At 37.8% G+C, this 23,308-nt stretch overlaps 1 protein-coding gene across 1 annotated transcript; it reads left to right on the top strand.

Annotated features, from left to right (window-relative positions):
- Positions 1 to 414: 414 nt before the first annotated feature.
- On the top strand, positions 415 to 22,527 carry LOC145770285 (band 4.1-like protein 4A). The gene is made up of 18 exons (XM_082581882.1): positions 415 to 565; positions 1,705 to 1,809; positions 2,710 to 2,761; positions 3,223 to 3,405; positions 3,731 to 3,851; positions 6,390 to 6,566; positions 7,245 to 7,308; positions 7,787 to 7,923; positions 8,063 to 8,178; positions 12,819 to 12,897; positions 13,635 to 13,766; positions 14,669 to 14,797; positions 15,110 to 15,217; positions 16,094 to 16,144; positions 18,680 to 18,748; positions 19,359 to 19,448; positions 19,824 to 19,984; positions 20,607 to 22,527. The coding sequence occupies exons 1-18, from the start codon at positions 470 to 472 to the stop codon at positions 20,720 to 20,722; spliced, it is 1,986 nt and encodes a 661-aa protein (XP_082438008.1). The 5' UTR covers positions 415 to 469; the 3' UTR covers positions 20,723 to 22,527.
- The last annotated feature ends 781 nt before the right edge of the window (positions 22,528 to 23,308 follow it).

Consider the following 23,308-nt stretch of genomic DNA (forward strand, 5'->3'; position numbering starts at 1 on the left):
ATTCCGTTTTACCTATAAAAGGTATATATTGTATTTACTGAACGGTATATTAACTGTTTTGAAAAAAACTTTCGTTTTTATTCCGCATATGTGCATAATTCACTGCAAATTTTAAGTGCTGCTCCATTTCTATCAGCTATAAACTCAGTGACTATTTTTATTTCATAGCCGCAGCATCTGGAGCTATTGCCCCAAAGTGACATTGTGAAGTTGCTTTCGCTAATTCTTCAACAAGAAAAGCTTGTTACTAATTCAATTTACATAAATCATCTGTAGTTTCTGCATGCAAGATTCTATTGGATCTCGGTTTGACACAGTTCAAAAGTTTTTTTTTTCTTTTCTTGTGAATCACTACCTTAATTTATGATTGTAGACAAAACTAGGTATTTTTATGTTTACAGATATGGCAAATTATTTGAGAAACTGCACTGAGTTAATGTGACTTGTGATTTAATGTTCGTTGGTTAGGATGCTTTGTTGTGGAAAGTCAAAAGAACCCTTTTCTTGTCACGTTGAACTTCTGGATGGAAACCACCTCAATTTTTCAAGAAATCAAAATGTTAAGGTACGTTACTACTTTGTACTTAGAACTGAATTGAAAACTTGCAAGAATATTACACAAAATTTAGGACTTTTTGTTAATATATCATGGACATGTCTTCACTATAAAGTTTTAATATATAATTAAGCCTGTTTTAAAAAAATTCTTTGTGATAGGACAAGCAGTTGTGATGAATCGAGAATTTTTGTTGTGGTTTGAACTAATGTCAGTAGCCTACTTAAACAAGTATGCCTGCTACAAGGCTAATCACAACAGAAAGTGGACCAAGCAGCCGGTTCAATCTTTTTGTGCGATTAGACCACAAAAAGGGATGCAAGTCTTCTTCATAATTTTTATTGATAGCCATTTGGTCAGCCTAATAACTCAGTGGATAAACACATGGCTATGCAAACAAAGCAAGTATAATACAACATGAAGCAATTCTTCAACTCGGCTATGAGAATATGCAATTGAGCAATTCATTTCAAATATAGTTTTCATTTAGTGGCACCTAGTTAAAAGAGTAATTTACAGGTACAACTCTTGAACTAGTGAAAGCCTAACACCTGTCTATCTGTGTGTCTGCATTGGCAATTTGAAGCCAATGCAGCAATTATGCAAGATTTCAAGGATAAAACATCTAAGGAAGCTTTATAAATTTAAAGATTAATGTCTTTAAGTTTCAACCATGTCATCATTGTTGTTATTGTAGTTTCCCATAATGTCATACACTAGGGAAAGTTGGAGTTTTGCCAAAGACATTTATAAAAGCATAAACGCTTTTCAACTTTGGTGCTATAGAAAAGTATTAAATTATCATATAAAAAACACAAATGAATGAAAAGAATTAGAAAGTGGAGTGCAAGACAGATGGGCAAATGATTAAGCAATACAAAGATTAAATTCTCAAAACATATCGAGAGGATCGGTGGATCAGCTAAATCAATCGGCTGTTGAAAGTATTGTGGAAGTATGTCCAATAGGCTAATTCATTGAGTATCAGAAAAACATAGATAAAAGTAGAAGATTGACACTTCTGGAAACAATTGACTTCCAACCTTCAGCTTGTAGAATGGAGATGGCAGATGATTAGGATGAGTTATTGTTGTCTTACAACTTTCCAAAACTTTGTTTATTTTTCTAATTTTGTTTTTTCTTTTTAGCTCTCTACAAAAGCTCATACTTTGTTTGATGCAGTTTGTTTGCATTTAAATTTGGTTGAAAAGGATTATTTTGGGATCAGCTATTATGACAATCATTCGTACAAGGTAAGCCATTGTATAGGAAAAGTTTGTTGGTTTGTGTGAATTTTTGCCTCTTGGTTCAACCAGCAATACTAATATTTACTGACAAACTTCTTCATTTCTTTACTGATTAAATTGATATTCATCCCCATAGTAGTGCCATGTTAAATAGTAAATCTTATCTGTTTTCTGTATACAATTGTGTTACGAGGATACTAGTGTATTATCTTAATTTATTCTCTCTAGTTGAAATTTTTCAACCTTTGTTGCTTGTTGGCTTGCTTGGTGATTTTAGTCATGTTTGACAGTTAAATGCAAATGATTGATTCACCAGTCACAACCATCGTTTGGTCAGCCATGTGAGTTATCGTAGTTTAGACATGAGCTGCATTCTAAGTAAATATATATTATGATATGAATAAATGAATCTTTGAAACTTCTTCAACTTAGCGATAAGCTACAAGGCTGAGAAATTATACTCACTAGCAAAGTGCGCTACCATTATTGTATCCATGTTGGACTGTTGATGCAGCATTGACATTAGTCATTAAATTGCATATTACGGGAGAGGGTGACTACTGACTAGTCCTTACACCTCACGATGTTGCCTACATGCGAGAGTGGGAGCTCCCGATGTTAGGTTGCTCAGCGAAGGCAAATCGACCGTTGTGTTTTGTCAGACTCCGAAAGTAGATTTAGCTGTTTCATGCCAAACTATTCGCAGTAAACATAAACAGACTACAATACAAATCCTATTCACTATGTAGCCTTACCTACAAAATTGACATGGATCAATGAGCTGTATATTGTGGTTATCATTTGCACGAGGCAGCATGTGTTGACTAGTCCCTAAAGACCAAAACAGTTGTCTACGATTTATCACAGTTCACTGCTTATATGCAATAACAAGAAATTATGTTTTAGTACTGGTTGGACCTGGACAAGGCTTTATGTGAAGATGTTACCTTTATGAATAGTAAGTTTGCTGCACATTTGCATGTGTTATATATTGTCAGATGTCATTGTGAATTTTTTATTGTCAATGAATTATTTAATTTATGATGGCTACTTTTTATGCGGCAATGTTACTTCATTATTTTTAAACTGATATTCATCAACATTCTGATGCTATTTATCAAACAATGAATAGAATTTAGTCTCAATGCCAAGTTGCTGACATGACAATGCTGTTGACGTTGTACAGTGTGTATTATACATGAGAAGATTAGTGTTAAGATAAAAAAGTTAAAAATTGTTTATTTTCATTCAAATATTTTTTCCAACCTTTACTTTTCTTATTCCTTATAAGCTCCAAGTGAAAGATAATTTTTATATTTCAGTACGCTATATATAGTTTTTAATACAAGGGGCGTCTTAAACAACTATTCAGAGCATCAAAGCATCTTCTAAGAACTATTAAGGAACTGTTATCTGCAGGTGCAAAAAATTCTCCTTGTGTACTCTACTTTGGAGTCAAATTCTATGCAGCGGATCCATGTTCTTTGAAAGAAGAAGTAACAAGATATCAGTTTTTTCTTCAACTCAAAAAGGATATTCTTACTTCAAAGTTGACATGCTCATGGAAAAAAGCAGCAGAAGTCTCTGCGCTAGCCCTTCAATGTAAGTATCTACTGCATAGTTGCATGAACTTCAAGCAAAATATATTTTAATGAATATATTTTATGCTGACTTGTGATCTTTGTAGGGTAGCTGATATGTTAACAAACATAAAAGGTGTAGATTGCCAAATGAAACATTTTATCTACAAGGCAATCATTTTTGAACGTATTACGTACGGTATTTATGCATTTGTATTTATAAAAGTTCCGAGATTTTGCTAGTATTTACTATTTTGCCATTAGACGTTGAAATCTTTATTTCTTTGTCTTCAGTCACTACGTTTTCACACTTTTATTTACTCGGGTTTTGCTCTGTTTTATACCAGCTGAAATAGGGGATTACCACCCGACCGAGCACAAACGTGGATACGTATCAGAATTTCGATTCTTGCCCAATCAAGATGAGAAGTTTGAATCAGAAGTTGCCAGGCTGCACGCAAGTTTTCAGTAAGTTCCCCCTACCTAGCTGGCGTGTCAAGTAGTACAAGTTTGTGGAAAAAGTGTAAAAGAGAAAATGTAAACCGAAATTTGAAATTAAACTTGGTAGCCTACTTAAATGGGACGGAATGGCCCATTTTGGCGAGTCCGATTCGGCGAGTCCAATTCGGCTAGTCCGATTCGGCGAGTGCCCTATTCGGCGAGAGCCCTTTTCGGCGATTTTTTGACTTTTTTTTAAAATTATCGAGTACCGTAGCCTAATTACACAAGCCAACACACTTTTTGTGTCAGCATAGTAAATGTCATTCTAGGGTATATTTTGGATGCTGAATTCAAAAATCACATCAGATTTTTTGTATCACATCAGGATTTTATGATATCTGGGTGCTGTTTTGGTAAAAATGGGTAAAATCGACTCCTGATCTGTATTGGTAGACTATGGCGTTTCATGGAATTTGAACCCTTCTTTGTCAACAAGGTCTGTGATAAAGTCTAAATTCATTACGATAAAGTCTAAAGTCTACACAAGAGATACAAACATAATATTAATGAAAACATTGATGTATTTCAAGACCTGTTTTATTTATTTTTATTTTATTGAAGTGTGGTAACTTGAACCTAATTCTTCAAAGTTTATCTGCTAACACTAAACGTTCAACGTCATTTTTTTTACAATAGTAGGCTACATTGTTACTTTTTTCGTGTTAAGAAGTAGGTTTGATGGCTGTGCAAATCCCCAATACATATTTTAAACCTTTTGCTTTTGCCATCTTTTCCTTTTGTTGGTGCTACAGTTGCGTGTTTGTAATGTCATTCGTTATTATGTTTGCGCCAGAGACACATAAAAATAGGTTCAATTCTACAGAAAAAAGAAAATTCACATGCACATTTGGGAAACGTTACTCTGGACAAACTTTCCCTTGCATGATTTTTGTGAATGTTGTGAGTGGATTTAAGATTTCCATTGATCTATCGTCTTAGGTTTTCCACACAAGCTTTACATGCAGCATGTGTGGAGCCCATGATTTGTCCTGATCACCCAGGCGAATTTTAAAGTATGTAAGATATGCTTGTTTCACAAAACTTATTATGGTTTGCCTTTGGTTAGGAACAGTAGCCTATAACTGCTACATATGTAACAAAGAACATCAGGGTCATTTTCACACTTTTTTGAAGATGTCATTCTGCTACTTATTCACACCACAAACAGAATTAACACCTTGCTAATATGAAAAAATCTGAATACATGAAAATTCAAATAAGAATGAGTCATAGACAAGTTTCACATGCGCTTAAATCTCCACGTTCAGCGAAAAAGATAAAACCGATGTTATTTATCAAAAAGTAGAATGGTACTAAGCATTCAGGCGAAAGTGAATGTAACCCTGCCTGTAAGGGGTGGTTTATGGACAGTTCTCAGAAGGTACATAAGTTGGATGGTGTACCATAGACAGATGGTCCACTAGCCAGATGGTCTAGGTGACTCGTTTGACCAGTGGACCATCTAGCTAGGGGGGCTTCTGACTAGTGTACCTTCTGAAGGTAGGTCGGTCACTCCAATGGTCATGGTGTCATCATACATCTCCAAATGTTACAAAATAAATCATTTCCATGAATATGACAAATTTTGAAACACTTTTGGCTCATAAGGTCTTTATAAAACGGTAACAGTAAGAGAAAATTCGGCCAAAAACCCAATATTATGAGAAAAAGTATCATGCAAAAATCTCAAAAACCTGATGTGATGGATGAAATCTGATGTGATTTTTGAAATCAGCAGCCTCAATATACCCCAAATCACATCTTACATTGCAGACACAAATTTTTTTATCTTTTTTGTTGGCCTGTGTTATCATTGCTGTTTTAGGATTAGAGGTTAGGGGTTAAAGGTTAGGGTTGGAGTTAGGGGGCTAAAGGTTTGGGGGTTAAGGGTTAGGGGGTTATTTGAACGTTTAGCGATGTTAAAACGATGTAAAAGCGGCAATGATAATTAGGCTACGGTACCCGATAATTTAAAAAAAAAAATTCAAAAAATCGTCGAATAGGGCACTCGCCGAATCGGACTAGCCGAATTGGACTCGCCGAATCGGACTCGCCGAATAGTAGCAGACCCTAAATGGGATGGCGCAGCGGGTAAGGCGCACGCTTTCCAATCACACAATCCTGGTTCGACTCCCGGCTTATGCTGGTTGTTGACAAACACCGCTCACCTCTACCCGGGGTGTAATGAATTGGGTGGGCGTAGTTGCTAAAGTAAAGGCGGTCGAGAGAAAGGAACTGGCCACCCTACTCTCGTTAGTGCCGATGTCATAGTATAATGAGAACCTTATCTTCTCATCTCCCGATACTTGGATTCAAGTATGGGACTCACCTAGCCTACTTACATCTCAGGAATACTTTAAAATTTCATTTTCCTTCAAAGTAAACTCTTGTAATTACCCAAAGTCTGCTTTGTTCACTAAGGCTAATATGCGACTTGGAAAAAATTTCGCCGTGTTTCAATGATAATAGCATTTCAATCTGACATGCATAACTTTTTTAATGTAGAGGTTTGGTGCCATCGAGTGCCGAAATGCAATATTTGAGGAAGTGTCATCAATTCGATTTGTATGGGGTGGAAATACATTCAGTGAAGGGTGAAGCCGGTGTGCAGTACACAGTTGGTATTTCTCCAAGGGGAATCGAAACTTTCAAAAATAAATACAGAATCGCCATACACCACTGGTGAGGGTTAATTGTAATTACAAATATCCGTTAGCTGCTTGTATTATTAAAATGCTGTATTTTTATGGTGGGGTTAGCATCATGGCTTATCTCATACCTTTGGCTTATCTCAACACTAAAAGTATTATGCGGTACCAACTAATATCCGAAGAGATGTGATAGCTGATGGCCCGTAATTTTTTCATTATATTTCAATCAAGTCAGCTTTGACGTATTTAAGTTCTCGAAATGAAATTAGAATATGTCGCTGTCATTTTGTTATGAGTTTGTGACGACTTTCTATAAATCTCGTTTCTTTTGAAAAACCATGATGCATACAGTTACCAAAGTCCAGAAATGTTGCTAATGACTAAATAACATGCATGTGATAACACTCCATGACGGAAAAGCAATAATTTAAAATTGAATTCCCCATGAATTCTTTTTAGGCGCTTTGTTGCAAAAGAAATGTATTTTTCACAACCGTTTTTGGTTGTTGATTCAAAATGATTTTATCTAAATGTCAAGCATGAGATAGTGTCAATTCTGATAACAGGGTTACCGTTTTCAATGCTCGAAGAAGAATTTCATTGATAGCTTGTATTTTGAGCATATTTCCTGTATTTTCTTCAGACTGTAGAAGTTAAATGTACCACATCTTCCTTTCTATGCAGTTGATCATTCTCTTTGTTTGCACAGGTCCAGAATTGAGCTCCTAGATTACAAAGACGAATATCTGAAGTTGCAAGTAAAAAATAAGCAGGTAATGTACCGCTCTTCTATAGTTTGCCGCAGATGATACATTCTCGTTGCTGCATAACCGCTCTTCACTTTTATTACAAAATATTTTAACATTACGTACGTACTGCATAACATAGCAGTAAACCTGTGTTGCATGATTGTATGTATAAGTAATATGTATTGTATAAATGTATAGCCTATTGTAGTGGCCACATACACGGCTTCCTGATACTTTTTAACTTGTGCAATTGCTGATGAAATTTAAAAAAAAAAAACATACCGGAAAGCGTTAGTTTTTCACCTGCAAGAATTGTATTAATAATTTAGAATTACCTTTCATAATGTCTCCACCAAGAGAAAATGTCAGTCCTCGAAACAGATAATCTCTTGAGCAGAAACCAAGCTTCCAACTAGATGCAAATGTCCAACTTGATTTACTAGATGCACTGAAGCGTTTGATAGGAATTAGTTGTAAGCTTTCTGAATGCGTTCACTCGCAGGGAAACGTCACGTCGCACAGCTTCCATCTGCGGTCACCAGTAGAATGTAGAAACGTGTGGAAAAGTATGGTGGAGCATCATGTCTTTTATAGACTCCCTCAGAACATTCCAACCGCCAACTGGAACAAAAAGTACAGGTAAATTTGGTATCCGTGCAGGAGTAATATTATTTTTGGTTTTACGTTGTGCAGAATTGTACATTTTATGTATTGTTGGAAAGAAATTTATTTCATTATTGCATTTTTTTTAAATGTTCAATATTTTATTTCGTTGCAGGTATAGTGGTCGCACAGAAGCCGAAATATTGCAATCAGAAGTGGAGAGAGAAGAACCGGAAGTGGAAAGAGGGAGCAGCAAACGGTACCCCCCGCGCGTCAAGGATAACAACGACGGTGAGGTTTGGGTTTTGAAATATAAAAACGACGTCAAGGTTACATGTTAATGCTGTGGAGCATAAATTTATGTTATGAGCCGTGCCTGAAGTGGAGGTTGCCACGAGGATAGGTGCAAAAAAAAGGCCACCTATTCGACACAAATGCTGTGTTTTTAACTCTAACATATGGGAAGTTGTAACTTGGTTTTACTACTTATCTTGTCTGGAGGGGTGTTGCTCCTTTAAGTTGCACTCCTGATGAAAGGCTACCTCCTATTTGTTTGATATTCATATAATTTGTTCGACATGCTTTCACAACTCTTCAAAGTTTTCGCGTTTGCCGCAAATGAAATCTTTTATTTGGCGTGCTTGAACAAACCAATTAAGATTTTATTTACTCTCTAAACGTATCATTTGATGTCACTGAGTCTCGAGAAATTATTCAAGTTCGGTTCAGTAAACTAATACAATATTCCACTGAGTACTTAATTAGTAATTACATAGGACGCTTTAAGAAATAGTAATCATCAAAATAACGCACCAGAAGAAGGGAAATCAACGCTTTAAATTACCCGACGTTTAAATGGCACTGACAATATAATTTCCTTTGCTCGCAGCCTTTATTGTGGAGTGAAAGTCATAAAAACAAACTTGAAGTGCTAACTGGTATCCAGGCTAAACTAGCTATTTCCATTATTTTTACATTGATTCAACGTTTCATTTTGCTAGGTTGGTAGAGTCACTTGGACTCTCTTGCTGTTTGAATAATGTTCGGGTATTCTGTTGCTGGATGGGATTGCAGCTTCCAAGTGTTTTGTCTGTTGATGTCACCATCCGCATCACATACTTGGTGGTGTGAGGTTTCATTCATTGCCAGTCACGTAGTATTCTTTGAAATGTAAAATTTGAATTCAAAGGCGTATTGAACAAGAGAGTCATTTGCTTACGTTGAAACTTGGTGTGTTTGACGTTAAGTTGAGTTGTAATAACGTAACGCAAATGAAATAAGTTTAGATGAGAGTTGCTTGATTGTTAAAGTCTTTTTGTGATAGGCAGATAAGGGAAAGGGTTTATCGTATTACTCATATCCGTTTAAACATTAAATTACGACTTGTGAAGAAGTATGTTTACTTTAATTTTTGACAACTTATCACACAACAATAATGTGACATCTGTCAACGTAAATTGAATGTGAATTGGTGGAAGCAGTAAATTTTGTGTGCTGTTAACCATGTGGATGACTTGGTTATAAAACTTGCTTTTTTTATCTTTCAATACTTCAGGTTGTTTGCTACTTTCCAAGCTAGCAAAACTGGTAATTGTTACATTGATTCAGCGTCCGCAGACGTTGAATGAAAAAGGACCGATAATACTAGCTGTGCTGTTGAATAACGCTTCAATGCATGGCATCATTTTTCATTTCTTCTGCTGCTTAGTACCGATGTGGTGTATTTTCTTGCCACAAATTCTTTGTCTATCTGCACAACTTCACTTAGATTTCTTTTGTATTTTTTGCCGTAGTTTCAACGTTGGCAGTTGTTGAAACGATGCGATGTGTTTGCTGGCAAGATCGTATCTGATTACATGACGTCACAATTGCTTGCTTGTAGAATCAGGCTTGCAAACAAACCTGTCATTATTGAACTTCGTATCTTTTTCTGCAATCTATTATTCTCCATGAGTGCAAACGCCTATCTAAACAGAGCCCTGAAATTTTAATACAACCTCAGGCTCAAACTTTTGTTTTATGAAGTTTAAATTGTTGTTGCTAATGGTTTGTGTAATGTTTTATTCTTGTTATATATCGTTTCTTTCCTTGCGTCATCTTTTTTATATTGTAAACAGGAGATAGTTTTCGAAGTACCGTTTTGACCGGAAAGGTTTGAATCTTAAAATTCGTATTGACGTTATTCAAAACTAGACTTACCGTACTTGCTTATAATTATGCGAATGATCAATTGATCACCGGCAGTGTGATGCTCTGTCTATCTGCGGCTGGTTGAGCAAACTATACCTGGAAAGCGATACCCGATCTGATACCATCAGGATCCGTTCATTTATCCCTGACGTCTCCCATCGACCTGACCCTGTTGAATACTGAACATGTTGGCTGCGCCTCAATCGTTTTCGCATGGAGGTTGGACCTTTGCGCCTATGAGAAGTGACTACAGTATTTTCTCTTCCTACGAGTGTAGATTTTAAAAGCAGACCGCATAACAAACAACCAATGTACCGCCCTCCATTCACCAAACGGGGTGTGTTGGACGATAAGACCAACTACTTGCTTTTCTTTACTCGGTGTAGCCGTGGGATGGTAAAAAAATAGATCGACGAAATATAGATCTTCGACTACGCCTGTATTCTATGTAATTCTATCTAGTCTGGGCTAGGTGCAAATGTTTGGATCTCTACCACTCCGATCATTTGATTACAATTGAAAGTTTTTGTTGGCCAATGTCTATTATATTGTTATAGGTCATGTTATAGGGCATAGGCCAATGTCTATTATATTGTATAGCAATCCAATCGCAATTTGCCTTTTAATTCAGTTTATGATGATTTGTCAACGTAGACCCCCCTTTGAGAAAAACGCTGCAAGACCCGCGGAATGTTGAACACGTGTGAGACGACAATGGTTATTGTGTTAATGAGTACCTTACAGAAAGCTTACTAAAGTAATTTGTAACACAACATGTTTACCAAACAAAGCAAACATTAACGGCTCGAAATAACAAGGTGTTTACGTACATCAAGAACCTTGCTATCGACCTACTGGTTTAATGTCGGTACACGACATCTGGGCGAAACCCACTTGGGCGAGACCGTGTGGGCGACGATCTAGTTGCTTTGCGGCGTCACGGTTTATCGTGAAGCCTCAGAAAAGAGACAAGCGAATGGCCAAAAAGTGGTTGACGTGAGTTTTGAACGTTCCCTAACCGTTTGTCCGTCGTCGCAATACCGATTGTCCGTCGCAATACCGAAAACTTGTCTTGTCCGTCCGTCGCAATACCGATGCTGATGGTGCATTCTGTTGAAACATTTTTCGGTATAAGCTACAGGCAGCAGAATCATCAGGCAACCATTGCGAAGTTCTGATTCCGTGTGACTTCAAGTCTTAAAATGTAACAATTGTCAGTGTCAGTCGCAATGTGTTCAACTGCTGATGCGCCTACGCAGCGTCTAGACTCTAGGGGTCTGCTACTATTCGGTGAGTCCGATTCGGTGAGTCCGATTCGGTGAGTTCGATTCGGTGAGTTCTTAACCTCTAACCCCTAACCCCAAACCCCTAACCCTTAGACGGCAATGATAATTAGGTTCGTTGTTGTATGTTGAATTTGAACATTTTTCCACCAGGCAGCCTACATGTTGGTGCTCTGTTTTATCATTAGGCCGCCACAAATGGGGACAGCCTAGGCCAAATTTGGAAAGACGCAGCTTTTAATCTCGCAGCAATCCGGCCCTCAGAGAAAAAAGTTTGGTGACCCCTGCTCTAGAGTCTGCGTAGGCGCACCAGCACTTTACAGAACACATTGTGACTGACAGTCATTACATTTTAAGGCCTAAAGTCACACGGAATTAGAACTTCGCAGTGGTTGCCTGATGATTCTGCTGCCTGTCGCTTATACAGAAAAATGTTTCAACAGAATGCACCATCAGCATCGGTATTGCGACGGACAAGCTTTGATAACGGTTAGGGAGCGTTCAAAACTGACGTCAACCCCTTTTTGGCCAATCGTTTGTCTCTTTTCTGAGAGGTTTCTCGCTTCACAATAAACCGTGACGCCGCAAAGCAACTAGATAAATTATATAAGTCACCACCGTTCCGAACGGCTAAACTTTCGCTACCATCGCCCACTTCGAACGTCGCCCACTTGGGTTGTCGCCCACAGGTCTCGTCCAAGTGTGTTTCGCCAAGACGGGCTCGCTCCGATGTCGTGTACCGTTTAATGTATTGTACGCTGAGGTAGGTGATGTGGTACAAGTAGCACCTTTGAACCCTGGGCAGTCGCCATGGATTGTTACACCATGGGTCTCGGGGAACACTGGTCTTGATCACACACCAAACTAACAAGTGGGTCCACGTCCCACCTCATGGGCAACAACCTGGACTGGTTGGCTAAAACTTGTTAGAAATCCTGCTGCCTTGCAGGAAATACTTTTTTAAGTAAAGGTAAGGCCCACCGCCAATAACTGTGGTTAGCGTCAGGAAGGGCATCCGGCTGGAAAATCTATGCTCCAAAATATTATTTAATCGGCCACCCTCACTAGTGGGGAACAAACCGACGATGGATTATGATGATGATGACGCTGCAGCGGTTAGCTTGCCACAGACATCACGTTGTGTGCTCGTAACTAATTATTCCATCAAAAAAGATTAACAACAAGGATAAAAAATGAAGGATTATCACAAGAACACTGAAGTATGATAGACATAACCAATGCCACGTTAATCAGCACACCACGCTGAGTGTTGGGACAAGTTGAGCGTTGAATTCTTTCCAAACAAGATCATTGTCCATCCAAAGGTGTTTTTGTCACTTGTAACTGTGGGTAAACATTGAACTTTTGTCCTTAGCGTTGTTTTCTTTTGTAACCTCTTGATCTGTTTCATTTCTTTTATTTAACGTTGAAAATATTTAAAATAAACGTAATTTGCAGGAAACGAGAAAGAAAATCAAGAAAACCGTGAAAATAAAAATATTGAAGATTCAACTTGGAAGGAAGTGCTTGAAAAGAAGTAATAATGTTTTCATTTTTTACAAAGCTCTGCAAGTCTGCAGTTCTTTCATAATTGTATTTCTTCCTCGTACTGTAATTTTGATAAAGCGCTGCAATGCTCGAAAAAGCGCCCCTAATCGCAATTCAGCAAAAAGTGCTCGTACCTACTTTACTTAGCCATGCCTTGTGAAAAAAGTTGAAAAATTTTTTTTTTCATAACCTAAGCTAAGCCTATTTTAGTAATCTTATGTGTTCTAAAATATTCAGAAGCTACGGCACCAGACCCCAAACGTATGGGTTTCCTATTGAAGTCTCAGTTTTTCATTTTTTTTTTTGCGCAATGGTTCTTTAAACTGAGCTCTCCTATCTCCAAACTTTTTGCCTCCCACAAAGGACGTTTGCGTGATCATGTCAACTGTAGTCTTTATGACTTTTCACACCTGATGGGAGGGTTGGCGGCGACACTAAATCTGTCAGTGATATATAATAACGACGAATTTCTTATACCCAAGATTGAAAGAATTACAAGTTATACGCGTTGATAAAAGCATACCTCAACAGGAGTCAACTCATTCCCGCCCAAGAAGCAAATCAGTTTATTTGACATTGATCCAACATCCTTGATTCTGCAAACGTTGAATCATTGTCAGGTCTTCTTTGGTGGCTGAGAGCGCGATGAAGACGTGCATCATGTTTGACTTGACAATTTACAAATTAAAATTTATGTACTTTTGAAATTTTGTCCATTTATCACAGGGGAATGTTCAGTGTGGCAGACGGTGATCAGAACACTTCCGTGAATTACATGACACCTAAGAGTGAGCGCAGAGAACGCAACAGACAGCTACAATCGATGAGTGATAATGAAAATCGATCTCGAAAACACAGGTGATATTGGTGTTGTGGAAAACAGCTTGTTTTTGTGTTGTTTAAACGTCATTATTATTAAGCGCATTAGCGCTATTGTTATAGCAGTTTTTTTTCACAATTCTGTTAACCACTTCTATTCCAACTCATATGTACAAGCATACTTTCTAATATGCTTAAAGCCAAATATATATGACCTTTTAACAATTTCAATAATAATTTAGTGATAAATTTCTATGGTTCGAATACAACGCAACAGAGAATGTTCTTTTTCGCATCACATTAATTGGGATGTATGGGGATGGGGTCTCACACTCACGAACTGCTGGGTTGGGAGTCAGCGCTTCTTTCTCGGTTCGGTTACTTACTTGGTGTGTTTTAACGTTCCGCTGAGCCGAGTATCGAACTTGGATCTCATGATTGAGAGCCATGTGTCTCATGTACTCTGCCATGTAACTTACACAGCGCATGTCCAATATTTTGTTTTATGAATTTTTTGAACGGACTGAAAACATTTGATCAAATTTTTCATATCGGCTCTGTGATAAGGGGCTTTGCATCAAAAAGACGATTGTGTTTTGTGCGTTGATTGGTCATCAACGATTGGGCATCAGCCAGAATGCGGCTCAAACAACTTGTTCGTTCATAAACAAAAGATTCGATTGGTGACTGATGTTCTTCAAAAATAAGAGAGTATTAACAAAGGGAAATGAAATATCTCAATCGAAATCGCCTTTTTATATTGATTCGATGAATGCAGACGTTCAATCATTATAAAAGAGGGCGGATTATACTTGCTGGGAGAATGTGTCTCTGGAGATTTAATTAACCGCCCTCGTCATGTTTTAACGGTGAGAAAATTGCTTTCATAAACTTGCCTCATTCTTTCATTGTGAGATCAATACAGTTATAATACCCCTCAGGTCACACAGAGGCCGCTCAAGTGGCGAGGAGTCGGATAGCCCAAGCAAACGACGCATTCGCTCCCGAGCCAGACAAAACCGTTCTAATATTGGCAGTGACGTAAGCGAATCGTCGCATATGCGAAGAAGGTATGATGCCATAAATTTTTATAGAAAATTGGTTTTTATCTTAGTTAAGAATCATGTTGTTTTACGTTGTTTTGTGGTGCATTGTTACCGGACTATTTGGTGCGTTAAAGTTTTGTGTTGGAGCTAAGTCATAAAAAGATAGAGATAGCTTTTTAAAGAGTTTTAAAATACGGGGATGTCAGAGTTACATTCCATTGGTAACTTTCTCCTCACACACCCTTGCTTTACCAGTTGTATTGTTTTTATTATAAATTACCGCAAATAAGCATTAAACATCAAACAATCATTGTGAATTTGTGCAATTGAAATTAGACGCCGAAAGTATTATACCGACACCGAAATGGCAAACGGGGGTGATACGAATCGCGTCAAAAGAAGAAACAACAATGCTCCTTCATCTCAGTCAAGAAGAAACAAACGGTAACTAGCATTTTAGCGAAGATAAATTCATGGGAGAAAGGAATAACGGACATTCCTTTCTAAGCTTTTAAAGTACAGCATGTGTTTTTGAATAGCTGTTGCTATTTTTCTAAGTAGGAGATTTGTTGTTTGCTTACGCTGATCGGTTTAAAAGCATAATCTTCTGCAAATTAAAAGACTTGTAAACAATTGTGCCGTGTTCGTACTTTAGTCTGCCAAATACTGGTTTGTACCGGTGTTTTTATGCTTGTGGAATGTCATCATCAGATTGTCAGAGTAACCAACATTTTTTCTTAGCTAAAAGTGGCTGGGGTCTCTGAAAAAGTTACTAAACAGTTCAAAATGTTAAAATTTTGTGACTTTTTTCCTGGTAAGGAAATTATCAACCACTTAAAATTCGTGCAAAAAGCTCGACAGTTCAGTTTTCCAAATGGCTGCAAGCTTATGCTCAAGAGCTAACTATTTCATTTAGAAATATTTCATTTCCTTGACATGTGGCTAAATAGTGATCAAGTTGAAATGGAATTTTGATAGAGAGGTGATTATTTTTAACCATAGACAACCAAATAATTTTTAACCAAATATTTTTTAACCATTGTCCATGGTTAAAAAAAATTGAAATGGAACTGGCAAATAAACTATTAGAAATGTATTTGCATGTCAGGCAAGTTTCTTTGCCAGTTGTGCCTGAATTGCTTTCATTCAATCTGTATAAGATCACAAGCTACTTTCACCACATGTCTGCTAATTTCTTTGCGGCTAAGGTTTAAAATATTTCAAATTCCCGTAGCTTCCGCATTATGAAACCACTCCTCTTGTATATAGAATAGATGTATAAATTAATTTTAAACATTTACGAACATTTCTATTTTCAAGATTATCACGTGAAGAAGTAGCAGCCAGACAGCAACTTTGGGAGCATATCCAGTGAGTACGAGGAATATTCTTATATATCAAACTCATGAAATTTATCGATGTTTTTCATGTTTTCGCATTTAACTTAGTATTTGTACTTCGATTTTATCTGCACAGGCATATTTCCGAATTTTGTTGATAGGAACTTTGTGAGAGAGATATAATCTGCCGTGGTTTTTTAACAGAGTGATAATATCATATGTGGTTTGTTTGGTTTCCCCAATAAGTTATTTAACCGCGGCGGATAGTTGGAAGTCCTTGCGTAAATAACTTGTTCTTGTTTACGAGTTGATTTGCGTTGTGACAACAAACTGACAGGAAAGTCACAAATAGATCTTGGTCATGGATTTTGAAGTGTTATCACTGGCCAATACCTCTGCGGTGATGGCAGCAGCCTCAAATAGTTTCTTTTTTTCAATGTTGGCATGAGCGTTTTAATAGCCACTGTTATAGCATCACATCATACCTTGCTGTCAACATCGGCTTGTTCATGCTTATTCCGCGCTGGTTCATGTTGAAGACTTTATAAAAGCGGCATTAAATTTTACTCCTTTTTGACACTTGGATTTGAGGTGAGAGATGTAGGGGGGTTATTGCCATCGACTTTTTAGTGGTTTTTACAAAGGAAGAAAATACAGTAAAAATGGGCCATTTGCTTCATTTTTCATAAAAATAGGCCACAATATAAGCAAGAAGAGGACCAGTTTTGATTCTTGACCATCAAGGGGGTCATCCATCGTTCCCCGCCCTTTCTATGCACGAACCTCGTTGTGTTGGTGATACTGCGCTTCCATGCAGCTGTACCGGAACTGTCTAAAACGTTGAGAGCAATTGAAGGGCTTAGTGCAAAAGGGAGGTATGTCAATTTTTACCAAATTTGAGTTAGGCACGTCAGGAAGTTCATGAGCCTGCTGCGCGTCTTGTGTAAAAAGGCTGTATGTGTATCTTGAGAAATGAAGGAGATAGGCGAAGGAAAAAGGAGATATGGCGCATAATTTTTTTATCATTTCAGCGCAAAAAAGATGTATGTTTGACATATATCCTTTTTGCGCTGAAATGATAAAAAAATTGTCTGACATATATCCTTACTGCAAGCAACAGATTACAACAATTGAACATATAACCTGCAAACCCTAGCTTATCCAAGCAAAGCATTCTCGAAATGGTTTGTTTTTTATTGGAAACACTATCTCGTGCTTAATGAAGTGTTGCAAGCAGCTCATCTTTCAGCAATCCGGAATCGTTTTTATAAGCTTTGACCTACAACAAGCAATGCCTCTCCCAAAAATATCTACATCTGTTGCATTTTATTTGAGACAACTTTGGATGTATAACTTCGGAGTTTATTTGATCCGAAAAAATGATGATTCGAGTAATGTGGAAGAAAACGGATTCATGCACTCTTGGGTAGAGAAGAAGGAGGCAGAGGGTCGAACGAGATCATCTCATCTCTCTATGCTTTTATGTTAGAAGCTGAGGTACACGGTGAAACGCCAATAGCTTGGTCGGATTCCTGTGGAGGTCAGGACAAATACTTCTATATGATGGCATTCTGGCACTTTCTTGTTCAAACGAGGAGGTTCGAAAAAGTTTTTCATAAATTTCCGATTGTTGGGCATAGCTACATGGACTGCGACAGAGACTTTGGTCTCATTGAGAAGCAGCTAAGAAAACATCAGCACATGTACTTGCCAGAGCATTATAGAACTGCCATGCGGGACACAAAACATCAAAACAAATTCCGTGTCTATGACATGGCAAACAGTTTTTATGACTTTAAACTGCTGCCTGAACAACTGGGACTACTTAAAAGGAGCAAGAATACCTGTTAGGAAGAATTTTCCATTCAGAAAGTTAATGTGATGTTTATCAAGGAATTCGGCACAACTTGCTATAAAAACGATTTTGAGGATGAAGAATGGAAAGCTTTGGATATTAAGCATAAAAGAAAAATTGTTGATTTCAACATTGATTCCCTTCGGTTGCACCAAAACTACTCACGTGGAACTTCCAGCAAAAAATTTGCAGTTATCCAGAAGCAAATGCCTTTTGTTCCTCACCAATATCACTGGTTTTACCAGCGTCTCGTACAACGTGATGCAGAAAAACTTGAAGAATAGGATGGCCGTACAAGATCCAAACAACTTAAACGAACTTTTTTAAAACAGCTTAAGCAAGAAATAAATTGTCTCTTTGCTTTGTTCTTGAAATCCTGATCTTGAGTGTGACATATCTCCTTTCATTTGAATAAATTGTTGTCCAAAAAGGTGGTATGTCATTTCTTGCGCAAAGTAAAGACACGCAACTTATTTTCAAACAAAAATAAACTGCACTGGCACACTTCAACAACCATTAGGAACTGACACATAACCATGAAATTTGGTATAATGCCAAGAAAAGAGCAGGGTACAACGATATACTTTAACCTTCATTTTCTCAAAAGTGCGATTTTTGACATATCTCGTTTTTGCTCTAAGCCCTTCAATTGCGGTCGGTGCAGCGCTCCACAAAAATAAACATCACTGTTGTAACCTTTCACCTCCACAGACGTGACGTAGTTGATCCTTCTGACCGATCGCCGGAACAACTTCACGACATTCCCTACACGGAAGTCAGGTGTGTATGACGGATGCTCTCGCTAATGTACATTGTCACTGAACTTAGGTAAAAATTAATTTTTTTCAATTCTATCGTGGCTGGTTGCAGATTCCGACATGGTGGTTGCTCTTCCAACGATTCCTTTCTAAGCTTTCTGCCTTATTTCGCTGAGTCACGACAACGCCGTGATGCCAGAGTTACTAGTCTACTCAGTTAGCACAATCTGTTGCATTTACATTGATTGACGTCTGCGAACGTTAAATCAATGTTAAAAGGGCTAATTTGCTTGAGGGGTGGTAACATCGCATTGTGAAATGTTGACAGTTAACAATCTTTTGTGTTACATTTTGGAATGTAACAAACTGTCAAAACACTCGCAACATGCTTATATTGTAATGAATCTGCAATTTACTGATTAAGTAATCAGAAACCAAGTGCTTTCGTTCAAGCGACGCAATCGTATGTAAAATGTGCATTATTGTGCAGTGTTGTGTCTCAATTGTTGTACGTCGATGTAATTCGATATCTCATCGAGAATTTGATAAATTATATCCGTCCTGACGGCAATGACTTTAATTCAACTTTATTATGATCAAAAGTGGGAAGAACTAACTTTATTATGATTAAGAACCGAGGGAAATTCTACCCCCGTGAAAGTTCGCCACAACAGACGACGATATTCATCAGGGAAACGCACCAGTGGCGTGTCCACGAACAGGTGCGCTTGACTTGTTTCACTCATCCCACCCTTGCTATATAAATCTGTTCTTTTTGCATAAAATTGACATTGAATCAATGCAAATGGAGAGATTTTATTATCTAAGGCACATGTTACTGACATTTCTTACATCAATTTGTTGCATTTTGACGTCTTAACGACGATAAAATTTCAACTTCCTATCAAGATTTATTTACCCTTCAGCTATGTTATGTGGTTTAGATTGCCATATCTCAGAAGCGCTGTCGCGGTATTTATGTATCTACTTATTTAAAATCTACACCTAATCGGTTTACGTCTGCCCTGCAGGGGCGTTTGCAAAATTACTTTTAAAAGACGTCAAATCAACGTTTAAGTGATGTCATTTTAACTCAGTTACACCCAAGCTCTAGAAGAAGGCATGGTGTCACCTCTTCCCATTACAACGACAGTGCAGCAGGAGAGACAGCGTGCCATGTACGGCAATGGTCACCGGCATAAAACACCGCCCAGCAAGTCACCAGGCAAGGACTGGGACACCAGAACATCATTATCAGGTCAGTGAACTGCAACCTTCTCAGGTTTTGTTTCTCGATTTATTGACGATCCGTAGATGAAATTTTCACCCCAAACTTATGTGACACACCTCAATAATTTGTTTCTTATGACAGGTTATTATTTTACTCTTCAATCAGTAATTTTGAAGAGTCTTATAGATTCAAAACACAATAAAGGACGTTGTGAAATGCTGTGTTATCGGTGGCCATGTCAACGTATGTTTTGGAAAATGTCCCACAGCCCTTGTCTGAACAACGATGTAAGTTCTATTGAAAAACCTTCCCAGTGGCAACATTCATGTGAGATTGTTCGAACGTCAGGCCGATGGTTCGATTCCCGCCAAGAGCAAGTGTCTATGTCTTGGCAAGATCCTTATTCGCATGCTTGAAGGTGGACACGAAGATTAGCTTACTATTTTGCCCGTCCACTTTATCTAAACCTCCTCACTATGAGAGCAGCTAACTCACAACTATTCTGTGTTTTTCATACTTCCTACCGGAACTGGTGGCCTACCGGTCTGCCATTGCACTTATTCGTTGCTTACAATTGCATGATATCACAACAGGCTGAAATAAAAAAATTTCTCAATCATTTACAATATTTTATTCCTTTGTGTTTAAGTTGATGGCTTCCAGTCACCCGGTTCGCGGTCGAAGCAGCACAGATCGAGACAAAGAAGGAACCCGACCACTGAACGGAAAGACCAGGGTCTCTCGCTTGTATATAGTCAAATTTAGAACTAACCAAACCACGGTGTAGCACAAATATAAGCACTCAGCCCAGCACCAAGAAAACCATACGGGACTCTACGCAAACGATTTAGTTCCTTGTGCTCATTGGCGAAGTCGCAGAACGTTTTGCGAAACTTATTTCAAAATCTTACTAGCTCCATTTGAGTGACAATTTTTACACCTAACCTTGAGAACCGAGTTGTTCTTGAGAGAAAACTAATTACGGTTTTTTTTTACAATAAAGTGTTAATGTGTTAAGATGCAGATTATTGAAAAAGTGCAACAGAAATCCTTTTTATGCAGTATCCGAACTATAAAGCGCCATTTGCTTCCAAGCATCTTACAGTGCCGTTTTTAGATCTTCAAGTCTTTCTTGTCTTATTTTTGTCTTCCTATTTCTTCCTTGTTATCTGATGACTCGAAACTAATTTTATTTTGAGTTTTTAACAGTGTTTTTCTTTATGACGATTGCTTATTTGTTGACTCGTTTTCAACCCGATCGTGATTGCAGCTATAAACACACAAATATAAGTATATAACATTATCTATCAACGACCCAAGATAAGAATTGACCAATGTAAAGTAGCAAAGTTTTGTTGAAAAACACCAAACGGAAAGTTATTTTTTAACTGTGTGTTTAACCCTGCGCAAGTGTGCATGGTACTGTGCGTTGCACGAGCATGATAACGTCAAATAGTGAGTTTTATCTTTGTGTGTTATTAGCAGTAGCGCTGACAGGGGTCCGGATACTTTTGGACCTGGAATGATATTAGGGACCCATAACCTTTCCAAGGGGGTGAGGGGAGCGGAAGAATTTGCCACATATTGTTTAAATATGGTGCGTGTTTCTCAGAAGTGTCTTGATTTGGGGCCAGAGAATCTCATTGGTACTGGGCCCAAACTACCGTCTCAACGGCCCTGAGTATCAGTGCTGCTTTACAGTACAAACACATGGCCGACTTTGTCACCAAGAAATCAAAGTGACGTAATCTTGGAATCGATTTACCGTGTCGGAAAATCTTACGTTTTTTAATGTTATTTTAATGTACAGACTATTTTGAATGGTGATTATTGACTTTTTCCATATTTTTTGATATATATTGTACTGTAAGCTACTGGAATGAATGCTACTATACTGGAAGCAATACGTAGTTTAATATGTTATTTTGCTAATTTACAAACTCTTCTCATGAAAGACTGCTCAACAAAGCATTATATGTTTCTCACTTTGCCGGTCTAACCCCGCAATCCTTTTCAAAATAGAACAGTAAATGTACGTAATTTTGTGACGCTTTAGTGTGGTACAAGTAAAGAAGGAATTTGTGATATATTGTGATCATCGTGAATGCAATCTGCAGATAGATGGTCTACTGCTGGCAATGAAACGTATTAATTTGTTATGATATAAATTGAGGTTGATGATTCTGTAACTCTCTTCAGTGAGATACTGTCGGTAAGGAAAATGTTCGAAACTTTTTTCATATTTTTTTTATATATATTGTACTGTAAGCTACTGGATTACTGGAATGAATGCTACGAAACTGGAAGCAATAGTGACTCTCGGTATGTAATTTTGAAGCAGTGCAAGTATGCTTATTGCTTATGAATGAAAAGAATTTTTCATGTTCATTTATCTTATTTTTTGTTTATGTTTTAGCGTTTTGCAAAAGTTTGAAGTGAAAGATTGTTCCTATAATGTTCTTCTCCAACGCATCAAGACATTTCTGCCCTCCTCTTGAGGACGGACGGCATATGTTCAATATGATGCGATAAAGGCCTTTGTTATTTCATTAAACAAATTCATGATTCAACTTGGTATTGTTGAAGTCTTTATCTTCGGACTGAGAAAGCATTTTTGGGATCTTGATCCTTGTAGTTTTGCATACTTGTAGACTAGAGGCTTTGAACCACTGACGGTGGCCCGGTCACCAGGTTTGACGGAGTGAAATTCCCACGATGTTGAAGGGCTGTTGTCTGTGAATTATTCCATAGACTAGTAAAGGTAAGGTGATACCATTTATTATTTCAAGCATTGGAGAGTGAAAACATCACGTTCTTACTATACTAAGCTTTCGGCACTTACGAAAGGAAGGTGACCAGCTCCTTTCTCTCGACCGCCTTTTCTTCAGCCCAGTTTTTCACATCCTGGGTAGAGGAGTTTTTCAACAACTAGCTCAAGCCGAGAGTCGAGCCAGAATCGCATCACTGGAAAACAAGTACAGTAAAATTCGCCTATAACGGCACCTCTAGGGGATTTGCAAAAACTGACGTTATAGCCGAATTGACGTTATAGACGAACTACCGCAAACTATTCCACAACTGTCTTGTTTATTAGTTCATTGTTTATTAGCAAAAAAAGGCATTGATCTTGAGCTGTTTCGGTTTTGACACGGATTTGACACAGCTGTGGAGCTGCTTTTTACAAGTGATAGTTTTTCACGCGGGAAAAAAAGTTAATTCAGTTAATTAGTTTATACAGTACTGCACGTACAACTGTTGCTTTGAGTTGTTTAAAGGTCAGCCGTAGAGCTGCTTTTTACATGTGATAGTTTTTCACGCGGGAAAAAAGTTAATTCAGTTAATTAAAGTCCC

The sequence above is a fragment of the Aplidium turbinatum genome, chromosome 5 (assembly GCF_918807975.1).
Source record: "Aplidium turbinatum chromosome 5, kaAplTurb1.1, whole genome shotgun sequence".
NCBI classification, from domain to species: Eukaryota; Metazoa; Chordata; class Ascidiacea; order Aplousobranchia; family Polyclinidae; genus Aplidium; species Aplidium turbinatum.

Coding starts and splice junctions, on each gene's coding strand:
- LOC145770285 (XM_082581882.1), top strand. CDS start 470: ATGCTTTGTTGTGGAAAGTCAAAAGAACCCTTTTCTTGTCACGTTGAA. Junction 566..1,704: donor CAAGAAATCAAAATGTTAAG/GTACGTTACTAC, acceptor TTTTCTTTTTAG/CTCTCTACAAAAGCTCATAC. Junction 18,749..19,358: donor ATTCCCTACACGGAAGTCAG/GTGTGTATGACG, acceptor ATTATGATTAAG/AACCGAGGGAAATTCTACCC.